The sequence below is a fragment of the Scophthalmus maximus genome, chromosome 3, assembly GCF_022379125.1.
Source record: "Scophthalmus maximus strain ysfricsl-2021 chromosome 3, ASM2237912v1, whole genome shotgun sequence".
Taxonomy (NCBI): domain Eukaryota; kingdom Metazoa; phylum Chordata; class Actinopteri; order Pleuronectiformes; family Scophthalmidae; genus Scophthalmus; species Scophthalmus maximus.
Window position 1 is genome coordinate 26,286,806 of NC_061517.1, and position 26,874 is coordinate 26,313,679.

General features: G+C 42.5%; 2 protein-coding genes across 8 annotated transcripts in view; one reads left to right on the forward strand and one right to left on the reverse strand.

Annotated features, from left to right (window-relative positions):
• Positions 1 to 5,079, reverse strand: part of unc5db (unc-5 netrin receptor Db) — a 163,928-nt gene extending 158,849 nt beyond the window's left edge. For all 3 annotated transcript variants that reach the window (XM_035640334.2, XM_035640332.2, XM_035640335.2), the window contains exon 1: positions 4,657 to 5,079. In XM_035640334.2, coding sequence (XP_035496227.2) covers positions 4,657 to 4,762 — 106 coding nt within the window. In that variant the 5' untranslated portion in view covers positions 4,763 to 5,079. The remainder of the gene's footprint in view (positions 1 to 4,656) is intronic.
• LOC118314126 (NACHT, LRR and PYD domains-containing protein 12) overlaps positions 1 to 26,874 on the forward strand; it is a 593,122-nt gene that overhangs the window by 194,800 nt on the left and 371,448 nt on the right. The window lies entirely within an intron of this gene.

The following is a 26,874-nucleotide window of genomic DNA, read 5'->3' on the forward strand; positions in this document are numbered from 1 at the left end:
GTTGAGCGGCCGGTAAGTGAAGTAGGCGACTTCGACAATCCCCAGTCAAATATCAGATGATCTCCTTTGCCGTTATTTACCCCGCTCTATGCACACACCCCCGCCGCTCAGGCGGAATCACGCGTCGCATAAATTAGTCATCAAGTCCCAAATAAACACACCTGCATGCCGAATGAAATCAACAAGAGCCACATCAGGAGCCAAGTTATAAAGGGATATTACGCAGCCTGTCAGTGCAGTGCATCTTTAAAGACCCCCTCCACTCATAAAAGGGTTTTTCTTCTGTTTCTGTCCTCTAACATGTCTGACATTGACTATGGGGACTTGTATCCAAGCATACTTTGTCACTATTGAGGTGTTTTCACATTCCTCTCCTGGAGGAGGGGATTTCTGTGCACTGCTCTGCGATTTGAAAGTGAAATTGCTAGATTTGGTACGTCACAAATTCAGAAAACCAATCGCTGTCCAATATGCAAATGTGAGGCAAAGAAACTGGAAACTTCCAGTGCAGCAGAGGCAGCGGATCACGAGAGGACGGCAGGTGTGTCAGCAGACAGTTAGCGTTAGCATTAGCGTCCGTGAAAGTTTTATGACTGAATCTCGCCAGTGTTGCCACTAGACGTCTTGTTTCTTCCACCGATCGACCTAGCGCGAGCATCTTTTGTGGGCGGGGCCAGTGTTATTCTCATAGTTCCTCAATGAGGTAGAGAGAGTGGATGGTTTCAGAGGTTGTTTTTTTTTTTACTTTTTTGGGAGGTAAACAATGTTAAACTAAAAATTAGGTATGGCAGATTATTTTTATATTCTTTAAAACGTGACTGGAGGAGGTCTTTAAGCAGGGCTTCGTTAGGACATGAACACCTGATCTACAAGGAAGTTAAATGTAACGCTCGGGAAGCTCCAGTGTGTGTTTCGTGTCTAGCACTGTGTGCGGCGCAACTGAGAGGCCCTTTTAAAGTTTCCCCATGGGCCACGCCGCAGTTACTCACAGCCGAGTCACACAGGAGGGGCCCCCTCCTCTCGCGACCCCTCGCTCGCTTCAGTCGCATCCCCCCCTCGCCTGCAAACTTCCACCATTGATCCTTAAGAGCTTAAATCTCGCTGAGTGCGAGCCGGCGCTGTCACGTCCCGCTGCGGCGGGGAACCGCTGTCCGGTTCAACCAGGAGTCAACCTTGTGTGGGGGGAACGTCCGTGTGACACCTGCCATGTGATTTATGGCCTTTGAGACTGAAGTGACGTGCGGGGAAACGGCAACATGGAAGGTGTTGGTGCTGCATGTGAGGAGCGGGACCAGAGCCGGCTCTAGCCTATATGGGGCCCTAAGCAGGATTTGATTTGCCCCCCCCCTTCTTGATCGTTCGCAAACCCTCTGTGAATCTTTATTACCAATTATCAAATTTATTAGTTGTTGCTGTGTTGCTTATATTATGTCAGCCTTTATGCTTCTATGGTTTTAATCTTAAATTAGCCAACTCGCAATAGTGGTCTAGTGTTAATTTGCACTTTAATCGATCAAATTGATACAGTACTGAGTGGCATACTGAACTTGGTGTGCTGAAAAATATCAAAATGAACCAGAAGATAATGCAATTATTGTAAACAAGTAAACCATTTGAATTACTTTTGGTTTGAAAAATTGCAACAAGTGCAGAAAGAAAATCAACTACAAATACCATCTACTGACTGACTGACTCTGGTTGGATCGTGCCATATCGTTACACTGCGCATGTATGAACGTGAATCTGACAGAGGCAACGAGAATTGATTAAACCAGTATAAGCTTGCGAGCCGGTTAACATAAGATTACATTTTTGTATGATATATAATATAAAATGTTTATAATAAAATCATAGAAATAAACAAAAATAAATAATAAAGCTTTCTTGTGGGACATTTCAAGTGCTCGCCGGGGCCCCCAGGTGGCCCGAGGGGCCCTAAGCAGCCGCATGTGCCTCGGGCCGGCCCTGAGTGGGACGCAGGGCAGAACGTCACTTCGATTCCTGCAGATGCCATGGTAGCGCTCACCGTGAATTAAAGGGGCAGTGAGCGATTTACCCGACCAGTGCCATCCAGAAAATCAACAACAAAACAATCTTTCTCCAAAATAGCTCACTGCCCCTTTAAGTGACATATTTACTTTAGTGCATCTGTATCGAACACTAAAGACCTAATTTGCAAAAATTCTGCTTCTGTCAAATCTTTGAAGAGGATTCTTGTATGCACCAGAACAACCAGTGTGGGAAACAAAAGAGAGAGAGGTTTACTGACGTCACATTCCAAGCTCTCTGGTGTTGAGATCCCTCCATTTCAATTCTGGCTGAGCAATTTAACATAAAAGAAGTTTAATAAAGCATATGTGTATGGAGCAGAGTTGCACGGCCGCTTGCATAATTGGCCATGGTTCCCAACCGCCCCGGGGTCGGGACCTCTCACGAGAGAAATCTGAGGTCGCAAGATGATTTGGAATAGTAAAGAAAATCAGAATACATTTTGAGGAATATGCTTTTTAAATTGTGAGGATGTCATCGTGGCTATCTCGGTCATTTTAGTCACTAGGCCCGCCCCCCGTTCCGCCCCCTGTTCAGACAGATTGTCAAGCATGCCGACGCTGGTCGGGTTTATCCCAACCATCTATCGTGTAGGGTTTTTTTAGCATTTTCCTCTGAATACATTTTCCTGTAATTCAGCGGCGCATCACAGGTTTCGTTGCCTTGACTGGTTGTAGCTCGAAAATTAACTAAGAGGTTCTTTAGGGGATTGCGACTTTAAAATGCCGCGCTACTTGACTCGGGCTGGAGACGTAGGACTTTTGACTGAAAGCCTGCATCACAGAATGGGGGTGTGGAATTTCAAAGACGTGGCAGCTTCGATGAAAGTTGCATTATGGTAATCATAAGGGTCCAGGCTTTCTGGATCTTGACCCATGCAGACCTATGACCAAATGTCAGGACATCTTGGCCTCTGCTGCACAGATTTTGACCTCGTCTGACCTCCGAATGTTCCGGTGGTGCAATACTAAATGAATGGAGTGCCCCTGTAACTTCTGGTGGCTCATAGAGATATGCAGCCCGTGTGAGGATGGGGATTACAGGAAGACACTGCTTTATTTTAAAGGTCACAGGTTAAAAAAGGTTGTGAGCTAATGGCTTTAAATGCAAAGTATAATAATGCATTTTGATCCTCTTATAAAGTTACTCAGAGCCAACTCGTAGAGTTTAGCAAAATTTTAAAAGAGACAAAAAATATATATATGCATGTATAATCATTGCACGAGTTAAGACTTAGTGATATTGTTCTCAACCTGACATGTTCGGCGACTGTGGCGGCCGAGGGTGTCGTGACGCTGTGACCTCAATCTATGACAGCGCTCGGCTGCAGCTCCGCGCGCTGAGCTGAGATTGTGCGGCTCCACAAGGGGAGAAAAGAGAAATGTCAAGTCAAGTCTCAAACACCACCATCACTGTACACACACTCCCCTATAACCTCCATGCAGAGGAATCTGCAGAATCTGCTCAGTGCTGCAGACTAAGGAGTTGTGAAGAATGGATTTGTCTTTATTTTTTTTTCCTCCCCCAAGTCGCTTCATCAACGAGGACTGAGAGGCAAAGATGTGTCTTTGGGTTGTAACATTCGATTCAAACAGGTGACTCTCAGTGCATCCATCAAGTGTCACATGGTCACTGATAAAATCAGCTTTTGTGGATTCTTTTTAGGCTCATGAATCCATTTATGGTTATTATTATTATCCTCCTACTACTGTAAGAGGGCTGTAACTCACTACATCAATGAATTGGGACATGCTTCACAGCTGCCACCTGGCACAGTTACCCCTCATCCAGTTGCACTGTCTCCAGCAATAGCAGGTGCACAAAATGTTCATTATCTTTTTTTGTAACGCACGTGGCTCTTAAAAAAAAAAAAAAAATTAAAAAGATGAAAACGTTCCTCAGCCCTGTCGCCCTTCTTAAAATCGTTTCTGGGTGTGTCAGTGGCAGAATGCTGCTCTTGTCTTGTGCTTGAATCCAGCAGATGCACTGCATTCATGCCCCCCCCCCCCCCCACACACACACACACACACACCCCTGGTTTACCGGACACTGCGCCCACTTCATCTCATCAACGGGAGCATCGTGTCCACAGAATCAGTCCTGGTGACAACTCCCGGAGGAAAGAAAACCCGCGGTGCCATGCCTGTTGCACCGGCGTGTCCGTGTCACGGCGCCAGCTCCGCTGGAGGCAGCGCGGGCGCGATGATGGATTCATTAAAGACCGAGTAACGGGGGGGGGGGGGGCAATTAACATCGATTTTTTTTTCGGGGGGGGTGGGAAAAGATAAAGAGTAGTTGGCAGCGTGAGCTGTGACTTGATGAGTCAATACCGGAGGCTCCGCTGCGCACAGGGACGGAGAGAGAGAGAGAGCTCCAACAGTGACAACAAGTCCGAGGGGGAATCAGAAAATACGCACGTTGGAAACTGAATGTGCACAGTGGTATTATATAATTGCAAATATTATTTAAAAAGAGGGTAACAAACACGACAGAAACGTCGCGAGTAGTGCGTAAACCAGGAGGGTGGCGCACGAGGAGCCGGAGTAAAGGCGTTTTTACACCCGCTAGTCACCAAAGTAGCGACGCGCGCCCGCGGACAGCTCCTACCTTTGGAGATCACGGGCGCCGTGCAATAGATCAGAAGAAGCAGGAGGCCCGTCCTGGAGAGGTAACGTCCCTTGGTCAGCGCGCCCATGCCGACGCGTTCGGCCATCCACGGATACGCTATAGGGGTGACGGCGCACCGGGTCCCTGACGCCGCTTCTTGCCGCCGCCGCCTCCTCCTCCGAGCTGGACGAGCCCCGGCAGCGCAAGTTCCTCCGGGCTGCCTCTGCCAGGGACGGGGGCAGCTCGGCGCTCAGGCGGGAGGAGAAGAGGCAGTGATGAGTGGCTCTCGCGTTGGACTGTCGACAGAGAGCGAAGAAGCATCTTCACTTCACTTTTGCCGTGAGCGTGTGCGCGCGGCGGGGGGGAGACGTGCGCTCCGAGTTCACCCCCGTCTTCTTCTCCATCACCATCCCGGAGCCTGCCTCCCTGCGAACCAATGGCAAGAAGAGAGAGAGAGGGAGAGAGGGAGGGAGAGAGGGAGAGGGAGAGAGGGAGGGAGAGAGGGAGGAGAGAGGGCGGGGCGGGGACCGAGGGTTAGGCTACATGGAGTCAATCACTCAAACATTTAGTTCTGCTTTTTGAGATCGTAAGATTGTGGTTAAAAGTGAAAAAAAATATAAGAATCTAGGCAAGGGTTTAATATCACACTGCTGCACCTGAACATACTGTCATTCCATATTAACTTTCATAGAAGACAACTGTAACAAGATATGTAGTCAGAATGGAAAATGATTATTTCCCTAATCGGAGCAGACTGCACGGTCCTGTCCTGCCTGGTGCCATGTCCGTTGTACGATGCGTCTTGGCACTCTTGCTCTCTTGTCGTACAGTCATAATTGGTAACTGAAACCTCAACTAAAGCAGCTGTCAGATATGTTGGAGAGAGTGTGGGACACATAATTACTGTTATTGTCCTTTTTGTAAATTTTGGGGAAAAAACAGCTGTGCGTTGGAATTTCAGTTGTTATTGACATAATCGGAAATGTGCAAACACAGTAACGGAGGTCACTGGTGTTGTACTCGGCGACTTGCTTTGGATGTTTTTCGTCCTTATCTGTTCATTATTGGGGGGTGGGGGGGTTAATACATCTCTGGATCTAATGTTGTCCCGTAGGCATCCGTCTATCAGGGCTGACGGGCGACTGTTTGGGTACTTTCCTCTGCCACGTGTTGCTACGTAGGCAACGCACTAGGTAGTTGTTCAGCATTGTTTGTAGTCGGGTGTAGGAGTCAAGGCCTCACCACCGTGCCACAGGGAGCTGATGGGCCGGGCTTGTTGGACCACACTCTTTTGACTTCTTGGTCATTATAAGACGGGTGCCCACTTCTGCGTCGAGCGACAGGTCGCCGAGGCCGTGGACCGTGGTGTGTCAATTGTCGTGGATGGCGGATGGGGCTGTGACGTCTTGGACCCCGTGGTTTCTCTCCTTAATGCTTATGTCGAGCGCGAAATCCTCAGAAGTATGCAAGACTTTCCCATCAGCCCCTGGATGCTTGAATCAGTCTGGAGCTGCACTTTCTGCAGTGCAACATTGACTCAGAACGGCATCACTGCAACGCAGCTGCAAACAAAATGCGTCATTGAAATTATCTTAATAATTTACTAACTAACACTGACTGTGTGTATATGTATATGTTAGCTTTTACTTTTACATTTCCTATTGGAAAACACAAGAAATTATGTATGGAATGTATACACCTTTTTTGTCTCACTGACAATAACTGCAAATCATCACTTTCACAAAGCCACCACTTCATTCCCTGTTCATAATCTTTGCTGTCCTGTCAGAAAATTTCAGCGACTGCGCTGCTGATGTGTGGAATATCGCTGCATGCCTTCATCCCCATCAAGTGAGGCTCGGGGTGTTTTGTCAGGAAGTTCTTGACCTGATTCTGTGTGGCAGAGATTCTGCATTCAATTATGTTTTCATTCTCATCTAACAGAGATGTGATGGTTTGTAATCAGTGTGACCGCCCGACAGCTCTATGGAATGGATTTAAATATGAATTTCTGAAAAGGCAGGAAATTAGATACTGAGGCAAGCGACCTTCGCTATGTTTGAATGTTCAAAATGTAATTTAATTTTCTAGGTGTTCCCATGACAAGAAGCAGGACTGCTCATCAGGACTGCTGCTTTCTGCTTGCCTGAGCTACACAGAGATTGGTATTGAAGCCTTTAATGTTAAAGGTGACAAATTATGCTCATATTCAGGTTCATAATTTTAATTTGTGTTACCACTTGAAAAGGTTGACATGCCCTTATGTTCAGAAAAGGCAGCAGTGTTCTCATACTGCCCATTCCTAAAGCTCCACTTTTCATCCCGTCTAAAAAGTGGATTTCTCTTAAGCCCCTCCTCCCGATAAACCCCAGTCTGCTCTGATTGGCAGACTGGAGTTATCCAGTTGCCAAAGTTCCTACAAATATATTAATTTTTTCCTTCATGTGCAAATGTTTTCTTATCACTTTTAATATCACCCTTCATATTGAATACGAGTTACATCCTTGAATGAACAATCGGACGAAAGAAAAAATAAATCACACTAAGAATGAAGTGGTGAGGCTGAAGGTCTGCGTGTAGCCTTGCACTTTTTTTTTCTGGGACTGAATATTTCTGCCATGTCTCAGGTGTGTTCACAATGCCACTGTACTCAATCACAAAACTACACTATTTAAAAACTTGAAATTAGTTGAAGGTTTATTTAAGTTGTGCAAAACACAAATTTGGAGGGTGGTTTCCTGTTTTAGACTACAAAAAAAGGGAGCATAAATCTTTTAATAGGTTCATATTGTGTTGAGTCTGAAGGACATTTAACATCAGATCAGCAGGTTTAGTGAAAGTAGCCTCAATACACAATATTTAAGGGTAAGGTTTTTCCAGGGTTCTTGCTTCAAAAAAAATAATGTGTAAACCCTCAAAAATCAATTGGAGACAGATTTTCTATAAACTCGTGTACTTTGAGCTCATTGGCTCATGCAAGCTAGCTACTGCTAGTGAAATCAGAATAGACTCTCCAAAGTTTCAGAACATCTGTCCCTCTGAATACATGTAGCATTTGAAAAGATGTCCAGTAGAGGAGCACAGCAGGGGGTTCTAGATAATAGACATTTACAAGCACAAAGGAACAGAGAACGTCAGGTAACAACCTCTGCCTTGGCTGACCACTTTCATAACGTCCTGTACCGGACTGGGCACTTGTGACAGGGCAACAAGGTGAACTTGAAGGACAAAACTTGAAATGATTCACCTCTTGTTGCTTTTTATTAAAATGATTGGGAGAGCAAATCAGTGTAAGTGCCTCGAGCCATGCATTTAAAACAAAGTGGACAGCCACTTGTTTTCATGGATGGGGAGCGAGCTGAATGAACGGTACACAACTAGAGTTCAACTACACTTGACTGGAGTGCAGAGGACTTTTTTAGTTTCAATGGAGGTGCGTCGCTCAAAGGCCCACGTGTCTCCTGAAAATGATTCTCATATTGACTAATTTGCAACACAAAAAAATCACACTAATCTGAATAGGCTATTGAACTCATCTGTGAACTGTATCATTGTGTCAAACATTTTAATGTCAATGAAATCTAAAGTGATCAAAGATTTTCTGGTAATATTTAATCAAAGCACTTGGTGAAGATAAGGGAAAGAGTGTTTTGGGGTTAGTATTAAAAAGTCAACACTGATTGACTTTTTCTATATGTAAGCCTCCGTGTGCAAAAAAATGGCATATTTCAAATTATTCTGGCAGCATTACTACTTTACTTAGAACACTGTGATGACATACACGAAAACTGGTGCAGTCCATATGGTACATTTGTTTCCCAAACCTTCACCACGTACGTTGTAGTAGCCCATGTCTCTGGTGGTAAAGGGCAGTCATCAATTACAAGATATCACACTGGAGATGCGGCCACTGTCTCCCGCCTTGCCAACAGTATCCTAACTACGTGAAAATCCAACCTGGCAACTCCAGGCTCCCTAAGAGCTGTCAGTCAAAGTCCAGAGGCTCCGCCCCCAAAGTGTCAAAAACGTTCTCCGCGAGCGTACAAAGCGGCTCCACGAGCAGCGGAGCCGCTCTCGCGAGAGTGTAACATGTGCAGCGCGAGCGCAGAAGTAGCCCTCGAGCAGAGGAGCTGTTTTTCCCGCGAGCGAGAGCAGATCCTCTTGAGCCTCAAGGGATTTAAATCTTCGCGCGATGGTTAATATATGCGCGTGTGAAATCACATACATCGCTCGTGAGTCATTTTTTTGTGCGCTGTATTAATGACCCAATTCTAACTCCATAAGAGACCCACTGGAAAGGGCAACAGAATATCAATCGTAAGTCTAAACGCAAAGTAACAAAATAGTCCACGACCAAAAGGCTTCAGGGTTCACAAGGACAAAACAAAGTCTATCAAGAGTCGATGGGGGCAGAGTTGTTCATATACCTAAAACCTGATATATGATATTACTCATTGTTGCCCAAAAATGCTTAAAAACCACACCAGTGAGCCACGTCGTTCCGTTTGGTGACGTGTTCCTTGTTAATTGCCATGAACACACAAACTCTGTATACTGAGTTTATTTCACAGACACTGTACTGTACTGTACTGTACTGCTGCTGGAAAAGAAGAACCACCTCAAACGCCCAGTTTACTTCAGTTTGAGAAACCAAGACTAGTTTCCAACAAAAATGTCCATACTGTATGTGTAGGATTCACCGCCAGCTCTGATCATCACCTAACAATGGCCATTAAAGGCACCTTGCACAGTGTAAACTGTGGAGAAAGTTAGAGGCTAGCTGAAAGATGAACTTTAATATTCATGAGCAAAGGCCTTCGTTCAGAGCTTATTTTTGACTCACAATGACGCACTGAAACTTAACAGACCCGTCCTGCAATTTGGCATCTCAGTCACAACCCTTCTGCAGTATCAAGTGTGTTTCACCTCTATGGCTGGTTTCAAAACTATATTTAGCCCTAAAGGGAACCCTGTTGAGGACCCAAACCAGGAGTCAAGTGATCCAGATCATATAAAGTTATGCTTAACATGTAGCAATATAAACATACAACATATGCACAGAATGGGGAGAAGCTCCGCTAAACGCCCATATCAACTGTTTTCACCAAGCAACTGAATCAGCAGAGTGCATAAAGACGATAACTGTACATCTCCATGATATCCACGTATGACGCACACGATATTTGATGCCAACAGCAAAAGCTACATATCATAACTAAGCTCTGAGTCTACCAATTTGCTTAGTTGCGGTTTCACATTGCAGTTTTTGTGAGAGCACTGAAGAACTTTGCAGGACATGCCTACTGTATGTCCTGTCGTCATCCCTTGTGTGCGCTGCATCTCCTTGTACTTGATACTGATTGGTTTATAAACGGGCATCCAGTCTCTTATCCTCTCAGAAAGCTTAATGTGCCTTTTCAAGTTTAGTCTGAACCATCCAAAATATGTGTTTTCACATTGCAAAGAAAACAACAACCCTTATGGCATTTTCTCTTAGTCCTGACCAAACAAGAAAGGTTAGCCTAGTCTCATTTTGGCCTTAGTTTTTTCTAATGAGAGTTAGATATTTTCAAAAACATAAATGCCCACCCAATTAAAGCATGTAACGTTAGCCAATGTTTCCCCACATTAACTGAACTGAGAGCCTTGTTTTCAAGGTAACAGTCGGTGAACAGCAGCACCACCGAAAGACAGAAGAGTGGGAAAACGTGGCTGATGGATGTGGCTCGCTGACAATGTTGCGGAGCAAGTAATGAGAAAGGAAATACATTTTTCATTGAGCACAGCAACCTGATGGAAATATACAGCAGTGAGGACATTGTCAGTTGATTTCATTTGCCTAGGGAAACTATCCGGAGCCTGACTGATGAAATAGCGAAGATGAAAGGAGCGAGCCCTGCCAGCTCAGCTCGGCTATAGGTCGGCACTGTGCTGAGTTTTCATGCTACTTGAAGTTTTTTGTATTTGCACATTCTTCACTTGATATTCCCAGTAAAATGTCCACGCCTTTTACGTGTTGAATTCTTCAGGTAAATATTTTCTCCAGAGAAATTTGATGGCATTGTTCGGTCAGCCTTGTGCTTCCATTTTGAACTCTTGTATTCTTTATTCTTCTTTAGATTTGTCTACACTATATAGTGTTGTGCAACAGATGAATTTAGAGGTCAATCGTACAATCAGTTTGATCTGAGTTGTCACATTCAAGGTCGATCTTCAGCTGTTTGCAGTCATGAAACATCCACATATAACCGTAAGTCAACACCGATGTTACGGACAAACCCTTGGAAACAGTTTTATCATCGCAGCAAGTTACTCTTTAAAGGCCTAGATGAACTTCTGTTCATCCACACACAGGTTTTTACTTATTTTGGTGATCCAGTCTCTTCTCAGGGCTGTGTTGTTGGTTGTTGACATCCACCTGAATTTTCTGATAGATTTGAGAACCTCTTAAGGACTACCACGTATTTCCCAGTGTAACCGAAGACATTTAACCTCAGCACTGTGCTGCGGTTGAATAGTCTATTTTGCTTTGGAAGGTTCCTAACTGAGTGAAATAACCAGGAAGTATTTCATCTGCACCCATGATATGAGCTCTTCTGATTCTCTAAATGCTAAGGAAAGGAGCTTCAATGCTTCCTTATCTTACCACCTTAAGCATAGGAAACACTGGACCATCCTTGACAAAAGGAAAGGAGAAAATGCCGTCCCACAATTCCTTGCAATAGCAACAATTAAAGTGATGCCGACATTGCAGTCGCACCAGGGCAACACCACGTTAATATGGAGACGACAAAACTGCTGTTGTATTTGTGTGGCATGATACAAAACTAATTGAAATCCTCACATGACTGTCTGAGCTCTAATAAATAGATATATAATCGTTTATCCTACAAATCTGTCCAGTCAGGAGTCATGTTTAAGAACAAGCATGTTGAACTTATAGTTCACAATATCATCATCATAGCTAAACCAAAAAACTAAAGTAATTTTTATCCCCTGATTGTGGAATGCACAATACAGACAATTGTCTCTTCTTTCTAAATATCATGCTTTACTCTGGCTCTTTGTTCAGTTACTCATTTTTATTCAATCATTATGTGCAAGTTTCGTTTACAAGTCCATCCAGTTTTCACCTACAACAATATTCACTCTTACAGAGTCTCTACATCTTTCCTTGTCCTCATGAAGTTTTCCATCGGGGTCGAGGAACTGTGGTGAGAGATCTTTTTTACTTTTCGAATCTATCCACCGTGACTCACAAAACAATAAACTCTTGTGGGGAAAAAAAAAGGACTGGCTGTCACACATGCACGCCTTTCTTCCTTTTTTACCAGGCAGAGTTGAATTTTATTTAGATAAAAAACAACTTTAATTTGCGGGGCCATGGAGATTTAAATCAATGGAATTATTCCTGCCTCCAAAAAGGTTTTTGTCTCTCCACAGGCGGACAGAAGTAAAGTGTGCTACAACAACACACAAAAATAAAAGCATTTACTTTATTTATTTTTTGGCCAATATTAAATGTTTTTTCTGAATCATTTGTCTGTAGACCACGCCGCGAGACCACACTGCAGAGGCTGGTGTACCCTGAACCAGAAACAATAAAAAAAGTATGAGACTACAATATAATTACACAAGCAATATCAGATTCCCACCTGTTGAACTGCTGCTGGCATTATTAAAAAAAGATTCACGTGATATGCAATATGATACAGAGACAATATGGCTAAATTCAATTTACCTGGTAATTGATACACTGTTGGTAAAGTGCAGGATGATTCCCTGAAGTCAATGGACTGTTGCTGGAGCCGGCTGCGCAGAATGAGGATAAGCGGCAACGCATTGTTGAACAAATCCAACTAGAGACTTGAATATCCGACCCTCTGAAATTCCCCACCTTATCTCTCAGCCGTCTGATCAAACTCATATGAGGCTATGGGGTCTCGCAAAACAGTGGAGCAGGTTATCGTCGCGCTCAATTGCCACTCATATCCAAAAGAAAAGCTAGTTCTGCACTTGACCATTCAATCACAGATGAATGATATTTTGAGTATCAAATATGTTGTGGACCTTAACCCCAGCAGAGCAAAGAAGACATCTAATCAATCAGAATGATTTCTGTCAGTGTGGGTGTGCACAGCCTATTGTGAACACAGGCCCTTATACACCGAGGGGGTGTCAAATGTGAAATACTTGCCTGTGAATATTTTGCATCAAAACTATTCATACCCGCAGTGATACAAATTTGCAACAGATGTGACACTTTGTCAATGAAAAGTTCAAATAGATTTTCAACAGATTGGTCTTCCAGTGGTGATGATCCTGTTCTCCCTGGAAAAAAAGAAGAGATTTTTCATTTTAATCAGGTTGAGAAAGAGCGAGAGAGATCATTGCCTTATACAAGAGGTTAAGCACTCTCACGGTCCAATTCAGGACATATTTTATGATGTTGATGATGATGACAGTTTGAAGTACACTTCCAATCGCATCAACAACAGTACATATTGTTTAGAAAACCTCATTTTGTGTCCCTCTTCATATTACATGATATTGATTATTTTAGCTAGCTTGCTATCTAGCCTCCTAGAGCGGCTGCACTTCTTGCAACTCGGGTGCCCACATCCGACTTGTGTCTTTCAAAGTAAAGCTTTGAAAGACTTACATCTCACCAAGACTGTAATTTAATTAATTTAACGGACATAATGGATCAAGGTGAAAACATTTTAAGTTAAAGTAAATGTCGCTTTAGTCTGGAGGTTAGATTGACAGACTTTTCAGAAAAATGAAATCTGCATAACAATAGTTTCCTTACTAACTAAAAGTTCTCTTCAAGAACATCTGGTATATATATACACAAATGTTCTGAAAACACATAATATATGCTATAGCAATATAGTCATGCAGCATATGTACAGAACGGGGATCGCATTAAAAAGATACACATAACAAAAAAAAGTTATACATAAACTCCGTCTTAACGTTGATATTTTGTTATGATAAAATGTGTTCTGATCCATAAATCTGCTGCCGTTAGCTAGCACAAAGAGCACTCGTCAATTTGAGATGATACGCTGCCTTCATCGTAGTATGGAAATGGTGTTGTTGACGGGGATTTGAAGAATGTCCTCTGATTCCATTGGCTGTGACGGTTTGATAGACGTGTCAATTATTCAGCTTGACCAATGGGCTGCTGAGATATCTCCCTGCGTATTTTTACGTTGTGTCACTGGCAGCTCTGACGTCATTACGCCGCACTATAAAGAGTGTTAGTAGAAAGAGATGAACACCACTCTTGGTTAAAAAAGTTGTATTTAGAAGGAATACATACTTATACAGACACAAGTGAAATTAAATCTGTTTTGCAGTGAGAAACCTCGAATGAAACAGCTGTGCCTAATTGTACCAATTTGGAAAGTCCATCTGACCATGTCCCGACTTAAAGTCTGGAACTTTGCTCTGCTTCACTTCATCAGCATGAAATTTGTGAATTTCCTTTCCATTACATAGGGGATATTAACTCTAAAAATATATTTTACTCAGGCGAACATGAAATCTTTCATTTATGTTGTGTTCATCTTCATTTACTCTGACCCAGTATCATCTGTACTGATGTTTACACCTAAGTGTTACTTTTGTATAGATACCAAGATTATTCATATAGACCTTGTAGTTGCAGAAATACACTCTTTCAATTTTGGGGATTCTCGAGCGGGGACAATCCCCAATACACCGGAGGAAGAGGAATTAATAAATATATTGAGAAAAAATGATAAGGAATTTGGAGCCAAGAATTTTTTCCCAACTGCATCTGCTGCTCACTGAACCTGCAGACAGCAGCCCCGCATATAGAGCCGCGCTGCTTTCCTGTGGCTGTGAATGTGTAACTCATTCTCTACTCTGCACTGCCAAACATTGGTCTGCATCACTTTATCGCTGGTTTAATTCTTATAATGTGCTGCAATATTTCCATCACTCAACACTAACAGCTGCATAAACGAGCGGCACACAAAAAGGCAACACTAAAGCTACAGATAGTGCAGCATCCTGACTGCGGTTGTTGTTGCTGCTGCTGCCTTTCTGCCGTCTGCCTTAACCTCCAGCTCCCCTTCCTGTATCGATCCACAGGAAAACATTACCTTTTTAAAAGTACATATCAGTTGTTTCCCTTTGTACTACCATTTCCCAATGTAATGGTCATGACATGATACAGAGAGGTCAGCTCTAAAAAAAAAAAGTCCATCTGTTGAAATTCCCTGCAGTATTGCCTGGTCAAATTGATTCTGATTTCCTACACAGGTTTTGACATACATAACAAAACCTTTAGCTGTGTCTTAAAGAAACTCAAGAACAGTTTTTTTTTGTGAGTTTCATCATCTAATCCTCCCTCCGTCTCCGGCCAGCCTTCCCTAATCTGAAGCTGATCCCCCCACTGCCTCCATTAAAACCTGTCTGGCTGAATGCCACACACCCAAAATATAATTGTTGTCTCTACTGTAGGTATAACAGAAGTTATGGGCATCACACTATGTATATCTTTGGGTGTATCTGAGTCGAATCCTGAATGGTAGTTGTATGGCGGGTGGGAGGAGCGGATCGTCCACTAACCACAAGGTATGTGGTTCAATTCCTAGGTGTGATGGAAAAATCGATGTGTAAAGAATCTCTACATGAAAGTTTGTGTGAATGTGACTTATGTAACACCAACTATATCAACTAATGATGGCAGTGGTTGCAGATGGACTTCACGTTACTTCTAGCTAAGGGTGTCACATCTCGGCACTCTGGACTGAGCTGTGGAAGAGGTTGGTGTCATGAAAACTTGCACTTTCATAGTTGAAGTAAAACTCGTCAAACTTTTAGGAAGACTTTATCAGATTTGACTGGTGAATCTAAACTCCTCATTCGTTCACAAAGGAGACCGGCCTGTAACATCAGTGTTGCTGAGTTGGCTGCCGAGTGGTAAGACTTTTGCCCAGGCGGACTTTGGAATAGTTTGCTCACTTCACTAAATATAGCATGAAAGGGAATAATATATTATATTTGAAAAGATTTGATTTTGGCATTTTCCTGAGTAAATCACAGTTAAATGAAATACAACATCTAATCAGAGAGTAACGAATGAATGACATCATTCTGATTACTTAAATATTGGACAGGGAACTCATACGAGCTTGGCACTCCTGTACAATGTAAGGTTGCACCATTTCATCACATTTACAAACACTGAAGTCATTCGGAAATGCTTAACTAACCAGGGTCGTAAGGTGCTCAGTGACACAATGGTTTACAGAGTTTCTTTTCTCACTGAACTGACTCACTGAAGCACATCACGTATGTTGTACTGTTTACATCCATGCTAGCTCTTCTTCTTCTTCACCTTGTGTGTCTGTACATTGCTACCTTTGTACATGCAGCACCAGCAACTGTTAATCAACACAAACCCAATGGAAGGATATGAATTGTGTCACCCGTGCACTTGCATGTGTGGGGATGACTAACTGTTCACTGCATTAGGTACAGTAGCTAGATGACAAGGAAACCAGGTTATTGTGTTCAGCAGTGACGACGCCAGCGTTAAAGTTCACGTTGGAGTTTCCTCGCACCGTGCCTCATCCTGAGCATCCCTAAATTGTTTAACTGTCGCATGTGTGAGGTTATAAAAGTGTAACTGGAAATGGAGAACAGGAGAGAAGCGCCGGCCGAGTTCCAGAACCGACTGTTTAGCGTAAAAGAAGTTGAGTTGCAGCACTAATGAAACAATTATATGCAATAAAAATGGCCCTTTTTAGTTGATTCATGATTTGCTTAAGAGGACCCAATGAATGAAAATATATCTGTAAAATAGTGAATTGTACAGCATCATATTCGTATCGCGTTGAATCACATCATGAGGAATCTTAACATGTATCTTTAATGTATTGGTTCGAAATGTGTATCACATCAGCCTCAGCGATGGCGACCTGGTTACAGTGAGTCGGTGTTTACATGCAGCAGGTCATTAATCAGATCTCCTCCCGTGCCCCTGGCCTGATTTCAGAAGCATGAATTGCTTATTTTAACTGCAGCAGTGATAGAAGATGCTGTCTCAGTCCCGAGGTCCTGACTTTGTGTTCGTTTCAGTTTTTTTTTTAAGTCAGGACAGGCAGACAGGGCAGAACTTTCCCTCACATTTTTTTGGTAAAAAAAAATATACGCCCTCCAAATGGATCCTTAACAGATTAATTGCAAATCAGGTGAACGTGCATGTACAATAATTGATTTAGAGACATTTAAACAACTATAAACTACAATAAACGGAATACTGGCAGACAGGAAGCAGAGCCTTTAATTCCGTTGCAATGTGTTGAGCAACTGCATGAAGACAAGTGAATGACGTCACACCCAAGACAACAGCGTTACCAGTACAACAAGTCCGAGGTTTTGTTTATTTCTATAAAAAAATACATATATATCACTACAGATATGCGGCATTCGGGTTGGCAGGAGGAGTTCCGACTTCCAACTTCAACTGTACTGCATAGTACTGTATATGAAAATATCTGTTTTTATGTCCAGCCCATTGAGGTGTTGGGGGCATTGCACATCTCCTCTAACTTAGTTTGGAAATTTGCAAAGAAAAATGATTTTTCACCCAAAGGGTTAAGAAAAAAAAAGTGAAATATAACTTACTAACCCTTTATCACACAGGGTTGAAAATAATATCAATAATGAATGAAACTATCTCAGTTCCTCTTCTTACATATTTTCACACCGTATCTACTTATTCAACGGTGCGTTTTTGAACGGACTTCCATTTCCTGTCTTTCCTGTCAATTTTGTGAAAGGTCCTGATATCAGATTTCTGCAGAGAGACGTCCAGGCTCCATCAGTGCTGCTGCTCTACTGTAATTAAACTGTATATTTCACACACTGAAGTGGAAAATTTATCACACATTCCTAAGATATACCATTCACTGTCAACGCTCTAGTTTTGCTGGTTGCTGGTTCTGAGCAGTACTGTGTTGTGGCGTTTTTTCCAAAAAGGCCTGTGCACCACATGCCACTGCGATTGTATATATTACAAGTTATCTGATTGGCATGAAACTGCTCTCATATTGATTTTGTTATTGCATGACAGAGTATGAAATTGTGGTCCGGAGACCATTAGTGCCATGACGGGATTGTTTCACTGAGGTGCAAACACTGAAAATCCCTGTGAATCATACGCTGTTCCTATTTCAAAACCATCAAGATATCGTAGGCTGTTAGTCTATTATAGTTTGATATCAGCCTACCAAAGAAGAAAAATGATTCGTCACACAATGACAGTGGTTCATTGAAATGCATATACATTCCATGTAGTCCCTCTGAGCCTGAACCTGTCGTATGAGACAGAAAATGCGTTGTGTTATAAAAGTCCTCATAACATCTGATCAGTTTATTCCAGCAACTTACAGTTTGTTTTGACCAGAAGCTAACGCCTGCGCCCTTCCAGGCAGGGCTTCCGTGCGATCGTGGCCCTTTCAGAAGATCCGTAGTGCGGGCTAGAACTTTAGTGTCTTTTCGGAGACTTTGTACAACATGTCCATGATGATAAATCCAACATTGAATGACTTTTAGGATCATTTTTATCCCGTTTTCCAAGACGTTGTTGTCAGCGGACTTCTGGCCATCCATCTTGGATACACTTTGACCAATCAGAGGCTTTGTTACAGACCTGTACCTTGATGTGTCATTATAATGCATGAGATTCAATTTCCATTTTGTTTTTTTATTTTGTCTTTATGGTCATATAACTATTTAAACATTCATGTGATATCACTGAGGCATACATATTCTGATACCCTAGGTTGTCCTGAAAAAAAGAAGATGGCTATATGACTGTACATTACATGGTTGAGGTTTGACAAGCATTATTATTACACGAAATGCAAACTTTGACACTGAAGAAGACTTACAGAAGCCAAGTTCTGCAGTTATGAAGATTATCTTTTTTTCTGTCATCTATACACTGATTTATGTCTGAGAGCAACTCATTGAGGAAATAGACTTGCTTTTGTTTTCCATCTACAGTAGTTTTTCGCATAAAACATTGTTAGCACGCATCAGCTTGGAGGGATAACTTGGTATGTTTACAATGCGGCTGTCACTCCTGCTGCACCCATGTTGGCAGTTAAGGAAAGTGTCGCTGGAAAGTCTAGAATGGAAAAAAAATAAAGGTGGAAAAGAAAAGAAATGGACGCAGCCAAATCTGATTTAACTGATTCAATTTAAGGTCGGCATCATGAATGATGAAGAACGCATATATATATATATATACATATATTGGTTTATTTGGAGGACTTTTTGGTACAGCAGCAGTAGGCCTATACGAGTATGAAATGACTATTTAAATTGAACTGTATTCCTCAGACACACCAGTGTATTTACATGTTTTCATTACTACTGGATTAACATGAGGGCTTTGTGCTGGTAGCCTCTGGAGTGCTTCACGTCAGGGCTACCTTCATGCTGCGGTAAGTCTTCCCTACAGTGTGAAAGCATAAAGAAAGCACAGAGTGGAAAACCATTGGTCTTTTATTCTCCCTTTGCCCGATGCATCAAGATCTGAAGAGAAGACAATTCTATTACCTTGTATGCAAGGACCTTTCAATTATTCTTGCAAGGTGCACTCCATTTGCAATATAGTGCTTTGGCATGGCATGCTGCGCTTGAAGTGTGCTGCTCCAAGCACAGGATGAATGACACTACTTACTCTATTCTTATTACCGCTCGCTGCCTTTTCAGCAGAGGTGGTATGGAGTGATGCCATTTATCATGCTAGACATCAGGCTGATTTTTTTTTTTCCTTTTTCTCTATCAAACACATTTTCTCCTGCAGGGAGATGGCAGAGCGCACCTTTGCTGCATTTCTCTAATATATTGGACACCTTTATTTTTGTATTTTGCTTTCCTGGAAACTCCCGTTGTAGGAGAAGCTGTCTTTGTCACTTTGGTGTCAAAAAGTATTGAGCGGCTCGTAATGTGGAACATCCTGTGGGAATGGACCTTAATTCCTGCAAGAGAACATGCCAAAAATCCATAAACAAACTGGCAGTGAGAGCGCTTGATAGCTGGACTGCCTGAAGGCTTTGTCTATTGGAAGATTACTGTAAGTGGCCCCAGGAGATTCTGTAACAGATGAGGTGACTCTTGGATACATGCAGATGTGACACGTGCTATGCTTACGGACTCTCAATGAGAGGTAGACCATGAAAATCCTATGCGTACAGCCACGGTATCGGACATGTGCCGCCGTTTGCCGCCGGCTGTTTAATGTCACGAAATAATGAATAATGAAGAATGCCTCAGATAGTCTGCGATGAAGGAGGGACACCACAGGTTGTGCAAAATGTTTGAACTGAATGTGTGAAATGCAAATAAGTTGTCTGTGAGCAGGTCAATCATACATGCAATGGTTGTGTGAGAGGCATGTCAAGCAATAATCCTGTCAGTCGCCAGGCCACGGGAAGCGAGAGAGGATCTTGCAGGTCTGATTTATAGACTCCTGAGTCCAGCCGACCCGCGCCTCTGAAAAGGGGGCTACATCTCAGAAGCCTTCATCGCATCGACATTTCCCTCACTAGGCATTTTTTCCTTGTATCACAGTCCCTCCCATCAAAATAAAGGCATGTCGGAAAGATACGAGAAAAAGGGGGGATGATGAAACAGGTTTTTAAAGAGGAGTGATGTCCTGTGATCTCATGCAGCACTCAACCGCTCATGACGATGCTGGAACATAAGAGCTCTGTGGTGGCAACTGAATGACTCTCACCTAAACTGTTCTGCCTAAGAGACATACCAGCAGAAGTAAACCATAAACCCAACAATCACCAGACAGGCTCAGAGGAAAATGATGCTGAGCCTCGCTGGAAGTTGTGGAATGAAAATCCAAGGACGGGATGAGTCACAGATTCCTGCATGGCCGGCCTTACTCGCTCGCTAAAATAATTTCGGCCTTGTTCACACTCTGTGCAGCCTTTGAACCGCAGGTGCTCGTCCCCGAGGTCCGCTCAGCGCATCTGCACATTATTCTTCCTTAGAGATACGACAATCCGACGTGGACAGGAAAAAAGATGGGAGGAAAGGGGACTGTCATTTGTCATGATCAGGACGGCGGCTTTGACGAACGCCGTGCGGAGGCGCAGGGTTTTATGTGGAGGAGGAGTTCCATCACACAGGTGCTACACAATGTTCAGAGGAGCTGCGGTGAACGTGGAGGATTCGAGGGGGTTTCTGACTGTTGAGGTGGGGGTGAAATGGACGTGTGTCACCAGTTTTAGGCAAGGATATCGATGCCGTTCGTGAAACTGATTTTGAAAGCGCAACAGGGACCAACAGAAACTATAAAGGAACAAGTCGGAGTTTTATTGCCCATGTAATGAAAAGTCAATAAAAGTGCGACTTCACTGTTTGTATCAGCTGCAGGCCACTGTATTTTTAAGGGCAGCGAGTTGTATTGATTTGTTTCTCGGACCCAATGGTCCCAGTGACAGTCACGGATGTTAATATAAGTGACATAGAATATAAAAGGGAAAGAATAATGTGTCTTTTAAATACAAAAAAACTTTACCAACATTTTTTTCTTGGTGGAAAAGAGTTTAAGGCAATTAATCTTTCTCAAGTGGGTCAACATGCTCCAACAAGCCTTTAGATATGATGCTTGTGACATCTGACCAATAAACGGTACAGTTCTGGTGGAGCCATATTAGCTGCCAAATATTGGGTTTTGTCCATCAGATCTTTACAGTTTTCAAATGTTAGAACAAATAACTGGTACTTGACCAGAAAAAACTGGGTTCAGTATTGTTTAAGACTATTTATATACTATGTACAGTATACATACTGTATATAAAGGATTCACAGGCGGCACTGATCGTGTCTATAGAGCTTCCCCAAAATGATCATGGAAATATAATGCTGATGTTTCTGCATGAATTACTTGTCATGCTGATAAAAAAATATGTCAACCCACAAACCGCCAGCTGTCTCCGTCTCCCCTCTCTCTCGCCTGTCATGCATCACAAGTGATAGTCTGGATGCAGAGATATGTTGCTTATTTCATAAGAAGCACTGCAATCACAAAAGATCCTGCACCTTCTCCACCTCTGACATTTAGCTTCTCCAAGCATGATGACCTGCGGCGCCGCGTATTGAAGGATTCATTATTGCCCGAATCAGAATCATACTGTATATTTCTAGCTCTGTGGAAAAAGCTTTTGAAACACATCAAGATCTTAATGTTTCCGTGTAAAAGTTTGTGGAAATGTGATTGATGTAAATATATAAATATAAACCGAATCAGTACAATAGTAGAATATATTTAACTTATTCATAGGCCAGGGTATGGGGTTAATAGAATGCAGTTATTTTTCAAAGCAAAGAATCGTGGAATCAGAAAATCAGTTTGCAGATCCCAGTATTTCAGATTTTGGATAAGTTAATTAGATAAATGTTGCAGTCTCTTTGCAGATCTTCTCTTATTCACTTGTAACCTGAAAGCCTGTGGTGCTATTAGCATATGGAAAGTTCATGCAGCTCCGAGTGTCATCGTGTCGTTCCGGTAAAAGGTCTCCAAACACACTGAAACATCTCATCAGTGGGAAGAAAAAAAAGGCCAAATCATTCCATGTTCATCTCCAGTTCAGACATCAATATGAATGTTGTTGACAGACAACATGTGTCGAGCTCAGCTGGTTAAACCTCCGTTCAGTTGCAATAAATCACTGCATTATTATCACGAAGACGTCTAAGCCGGAGTTTAATGCTGTTATTGTATTTTGTAAACATATTTATTCCAATCTAGAACAAGTGGAGGGACAATGTGCCGAGCTTCTGGTGTAGGAGAACTCTGGTTCGGTGGGAAATCGTGTTTGTTGTAACTGCTCGTCACTGCTGAGCTGAAACTCGTCTTACAACTCAGTGGCTGATGGCAATAAACTGTAGTCGTCCTCTGGGATTCAGGGTTTTGCTTTTTGAAAATTCCACTGAACTGGTTTTCTTTGCAGTCTTCAACAGCCTATCACAGGGCAAGAGACAGGCCACCAGTGAGGTTTATCCGAGGCTCGTTATTGCATTTGCTGCTATTGTTGCTGTTGCTTGCTAAAAAAAAATGTAGCAAAATGAACCAACCTGTATGTTTTTGGACTGTAGGGGAACACGATGTCACAACCTAACCCCTCATCATCATTCCATAGGCCGTTGCCACTCACAATCAACGATAAGAGTCAGATGGAAAGTCCTAAGGAGTGAACAAAAACATGTACAAACACATACGGACAACTCATCACCTCAGTTCAGTGGTTACTGGGTTGAGACCTCAGCTGCTTTGCACCCGTTGCAACCGAGAAGCCTTAAAAAACGACTCAACTCCTCCTCCATGAACTTCAGCTCGTGCAATCCTATAAACTGTATTCCTCATTTCAACAATTCAATCCTCACACCGTATGTGGCACCCTTTATCTTTCCCCGATCGCTCCAACTCTTCGTACCTCCCCGGCTGCTCCTTCACACAAAGTGAGTCGTGCTGTGCAGAATGGCGTCCAGCCATCCATCAAGCTATGCAGTTAAGTGTCAGCCTTCCAGCACGCAGCAGTCCCGCCACAGTTCCTTCAGAAATTGCATTATCTGGTTAGATTTGATGTTTTATTTTCGGCTAAAAAGGGCTCAGAGGAGGGAACTACAAGAAACTGTAGCCACTGTCCTACTAATGTCAACTTGTTATTGGCCCTTTTACTAGGACCTGAGGAAGAATTTGCATGAATGAACCAGTGTCTTTACTCAACAGTCCATGTGCTAGGTAAGGTACGTTTATTTGTATAGTACCTTTCTACAATAGGTGATACATTAAGTGCTTGTTAACATTATGGCTTTAATGGTCAGGCATAAAAAATTATGTTAATAATCAAGACCAGGAAGGACATTATTTTCCCCCTTCTATAAAGGCTTGTTACCAAGGTAACCAAACATATTTGTTAAAATAGCATTTACAGATTATCTGGTTTAGCATAGATCTAGCCAACAAACAGTCTACTAGGTTCAAGTTATCAATGTTTGTTTTAATCTTCTCGCCTTTTAAATTTGACGGTCTCCATCCAACTGCGTTTACTGTCATTTAACATCCTCCAAAACCTCTCGGCACCTTTTCAGCGAACCCCCTGAATTTTTGTCAAAAAACGATAGAAGAAGAAGAAAAATAAGGTAGCCCCCCGTGAAGCCGCGTTATTGTCTGGTCGCAGTATGAAGGGTTTCAAAATATAGGTTTTGCTTCTACACTTTTGTCGGAGCAAACTGAAAGCAGAAACTTGGCCCTGGTCTTCACTCCATCCACAGGTGTCATGAATAACATGAGGACTGCTTGTGTGGCTATCGTTAGTGGCTACAACTGCAGGCAATCACATATTTGTGCGTAGTCGGATGTGGACTGACGACGCAATTGCATTTGCACTGGTGTTCACTGGTTAGATCAACATGGGATGGCAATTCTTGGGTGCATTTACACCCGTACATCCATGTGAGCACTCAATCTGATACCCAAACGCATTGTGATGCCATGTGTAAATGGGGAAAAACTAATTTAAAGGCTATAATAGTACATATCAAAGAATGAGTACACTCAATATGTATGTATAGATACTGTTTTAAATTGAAGTAACCATTCCACGTGTAGCAAAGCTCATGAGCGGCGTACTTTAAACAGGATCCTAATCCTCCTCGACGGTTGGCTTAATGCTCAAGTGTCAGATTGAAAGGAAAAGTGGGTGTTTCGGTCACCGATACAAGTGTTGTCTCGCTGTCAGCGGGAGCTCACACAGCCAATTTGTTTGTCTGATGCTGAAAGACCAAATGGACCGGGCTGACGGGCTCTCCCTGGATTAGCGGTGACAGCAGCCGCTTTAACTCCTCTTCCACGAGTCGGAATAAACAATTAGGGCGGCGGCGCTGTGCTCTTCTGTGGAGCTGCAAACCTAGTCACTTGAACCTGTCTCTTGCCTATTTCATCTACTCTATTTTTTTTTATTAAAACATCAGATCAGACACAGCACGATCGGTACCAGCAGTTTACAGTCAGATGCACTGACACAAACACACACACACGCTGCAATTTAAAGTTTAACCAGAAAGACAGCTCACTCTTACACGGCCTCTTATCTGAACTCCGCCTCGACTTCTTCGGTAATTATGCTAAGCTACGCCACCAGCTCGTCCCCCTTTAGTCTCCCTCTTGTGTTTCCCCACAAGAGGGGGAAACCTTCATTCATCTTAAAAAATTAGCTATGCCTATGAATGGGGTAGATATGGATGTGTATTATGGCTCCTCCATTAGTCGCATGAAAAACAACAGGAGGTAAAGTTGGGAATGACTAATGAAGGAAAACAAACTATATATTATGAAGCTTGCTCATGCCAGTTTCCTAAGTGCAACAGGAATAAAGACAACAGAGGTTTAATTAATGGACTTTACGAGAAACATATTAATGGGACCCCTTATACAGTATCACATAAGCTGTGCAGCACAAACTGAATCTTGGGAGAAATGGAGACATTAAAGGAGTTAATGAGCTTCCCATGCAGTTTGAGTAATCAAACATCTTTGCACTATTTAGAGCGAGGAGTTATGTAGATCCGTGGCTCATTAAGGCTATTAAATTGAAATTAGATGGGGGGGGGCGTTCAAAGAGCAGTGAGAGTAAATTGGGGAATGGTCTTGGCTAGTGGAGGCAGTCGAACACACCCCTCCCTCTCTGGAATGTAAGTTTATCTCAGCACAGATCGACGGCACGTGTGACTGTGAAAAACTGTTTGTCAAACTGTGGCCAACATCAGGTTGTACAGAAAGAACAACGTGTTCACCGTCTGTATTTGCTCCCGTGCATGTTTTTATTTAGCCAGAGGTCGATGTTGACTCACTACTGTGACAGTATAGAAAAAATGGGTAACTTTTTTTTTCTTTTATATATATACAGTATATATTGAAACACAATGACCTGTTTGGCCTGATTTGTAATTGTTAAGTAGGGAAAAACATAAAGTTACATGTGAAATGTGATATTTTCACACATTTTCTTTTTATTAAATGGGGTATTGAGCACTTTAGGGTAATATCTCCGTGGTTGAATGCACTTACCGTAAGTCGCTTTGGACAAAAGCGTCTGCTTAATGAATGTAATGTAATGTAATAATAACTTTTTATTTCATCATGAACCTGCATCTTTAAAATAGGATGTCCCATGTTGTAGTCCGTGTATTATATTCGCGATGTTGCTACTGACCAATAAGGTTTAGACGTTTCAATGCATTTTTCTGGTACTGAATTGCATTAATTTCCCTATAGTCTAAAAATCAATGTGCAGAAGCCTGAAAAACTTGCCTGAGACAGGGTACGTGATCCATCAGCAGCTTCGGTTCCACTTTTGTCAAGGCACGTCATTGTTGTGCGGCAATACAATGCCGACCTTTCAACAAAGTCTTTGACAACAGTGAAAAAACAGACACTGTGTGTTCATAAGTTTCGAGTGTCAAGTGTCAGCCTGTGATGACATTCTCCCGCAGTAATGAAACGAATGGAAAACAATAGTTGTCAAGGTAGGTGAGAGACATTCGCCGTTATGAAAACGCTTTCCACAGTTAAAGCCAGTGAGCGCTGCCAGACAGCCAGACGGGGACTCACTCAATCATCCTGAAAAGATCTGCTCCCAGAAACTCTTTTAATAAAAATCAGTGAACATTTTTGCATTGTTGTAACATAAGAGGACATGTAGCCTTTTCTCAAAAAATGACATTCATGTACAAATAATTTCAATCAGCCAATTTCATTTCATATAATACCTTTGGAATATGTAAAGGATAAAACCTTCAGTTCACATTTCTAACAACCAAAAAAAAGGTATTTATTCCAAAATAACTGCATATGGACACAGTATTTCTTGCAAGATCGTGTTGACCGATCACTTTGGTTTTGTGCTGGTTGTCACTCTGTTGGAATATTTTTTCCGGAGATAAAAAACCAGAAGAGCAAAAGAGGAAGGCTGCAGACACAGGGGACGATGAAGAGGGAAGAGGAGAATAAGAAAACCAGGACTTTTAATCCTAAATGGCTGTCGGGTCGTATTTGACCAAGAAATGAATACCATATATATTTTTACCATTTGAATGTATATCTGCCATCAACGCAAATAAAAGCAATTTAAAGAAACATGG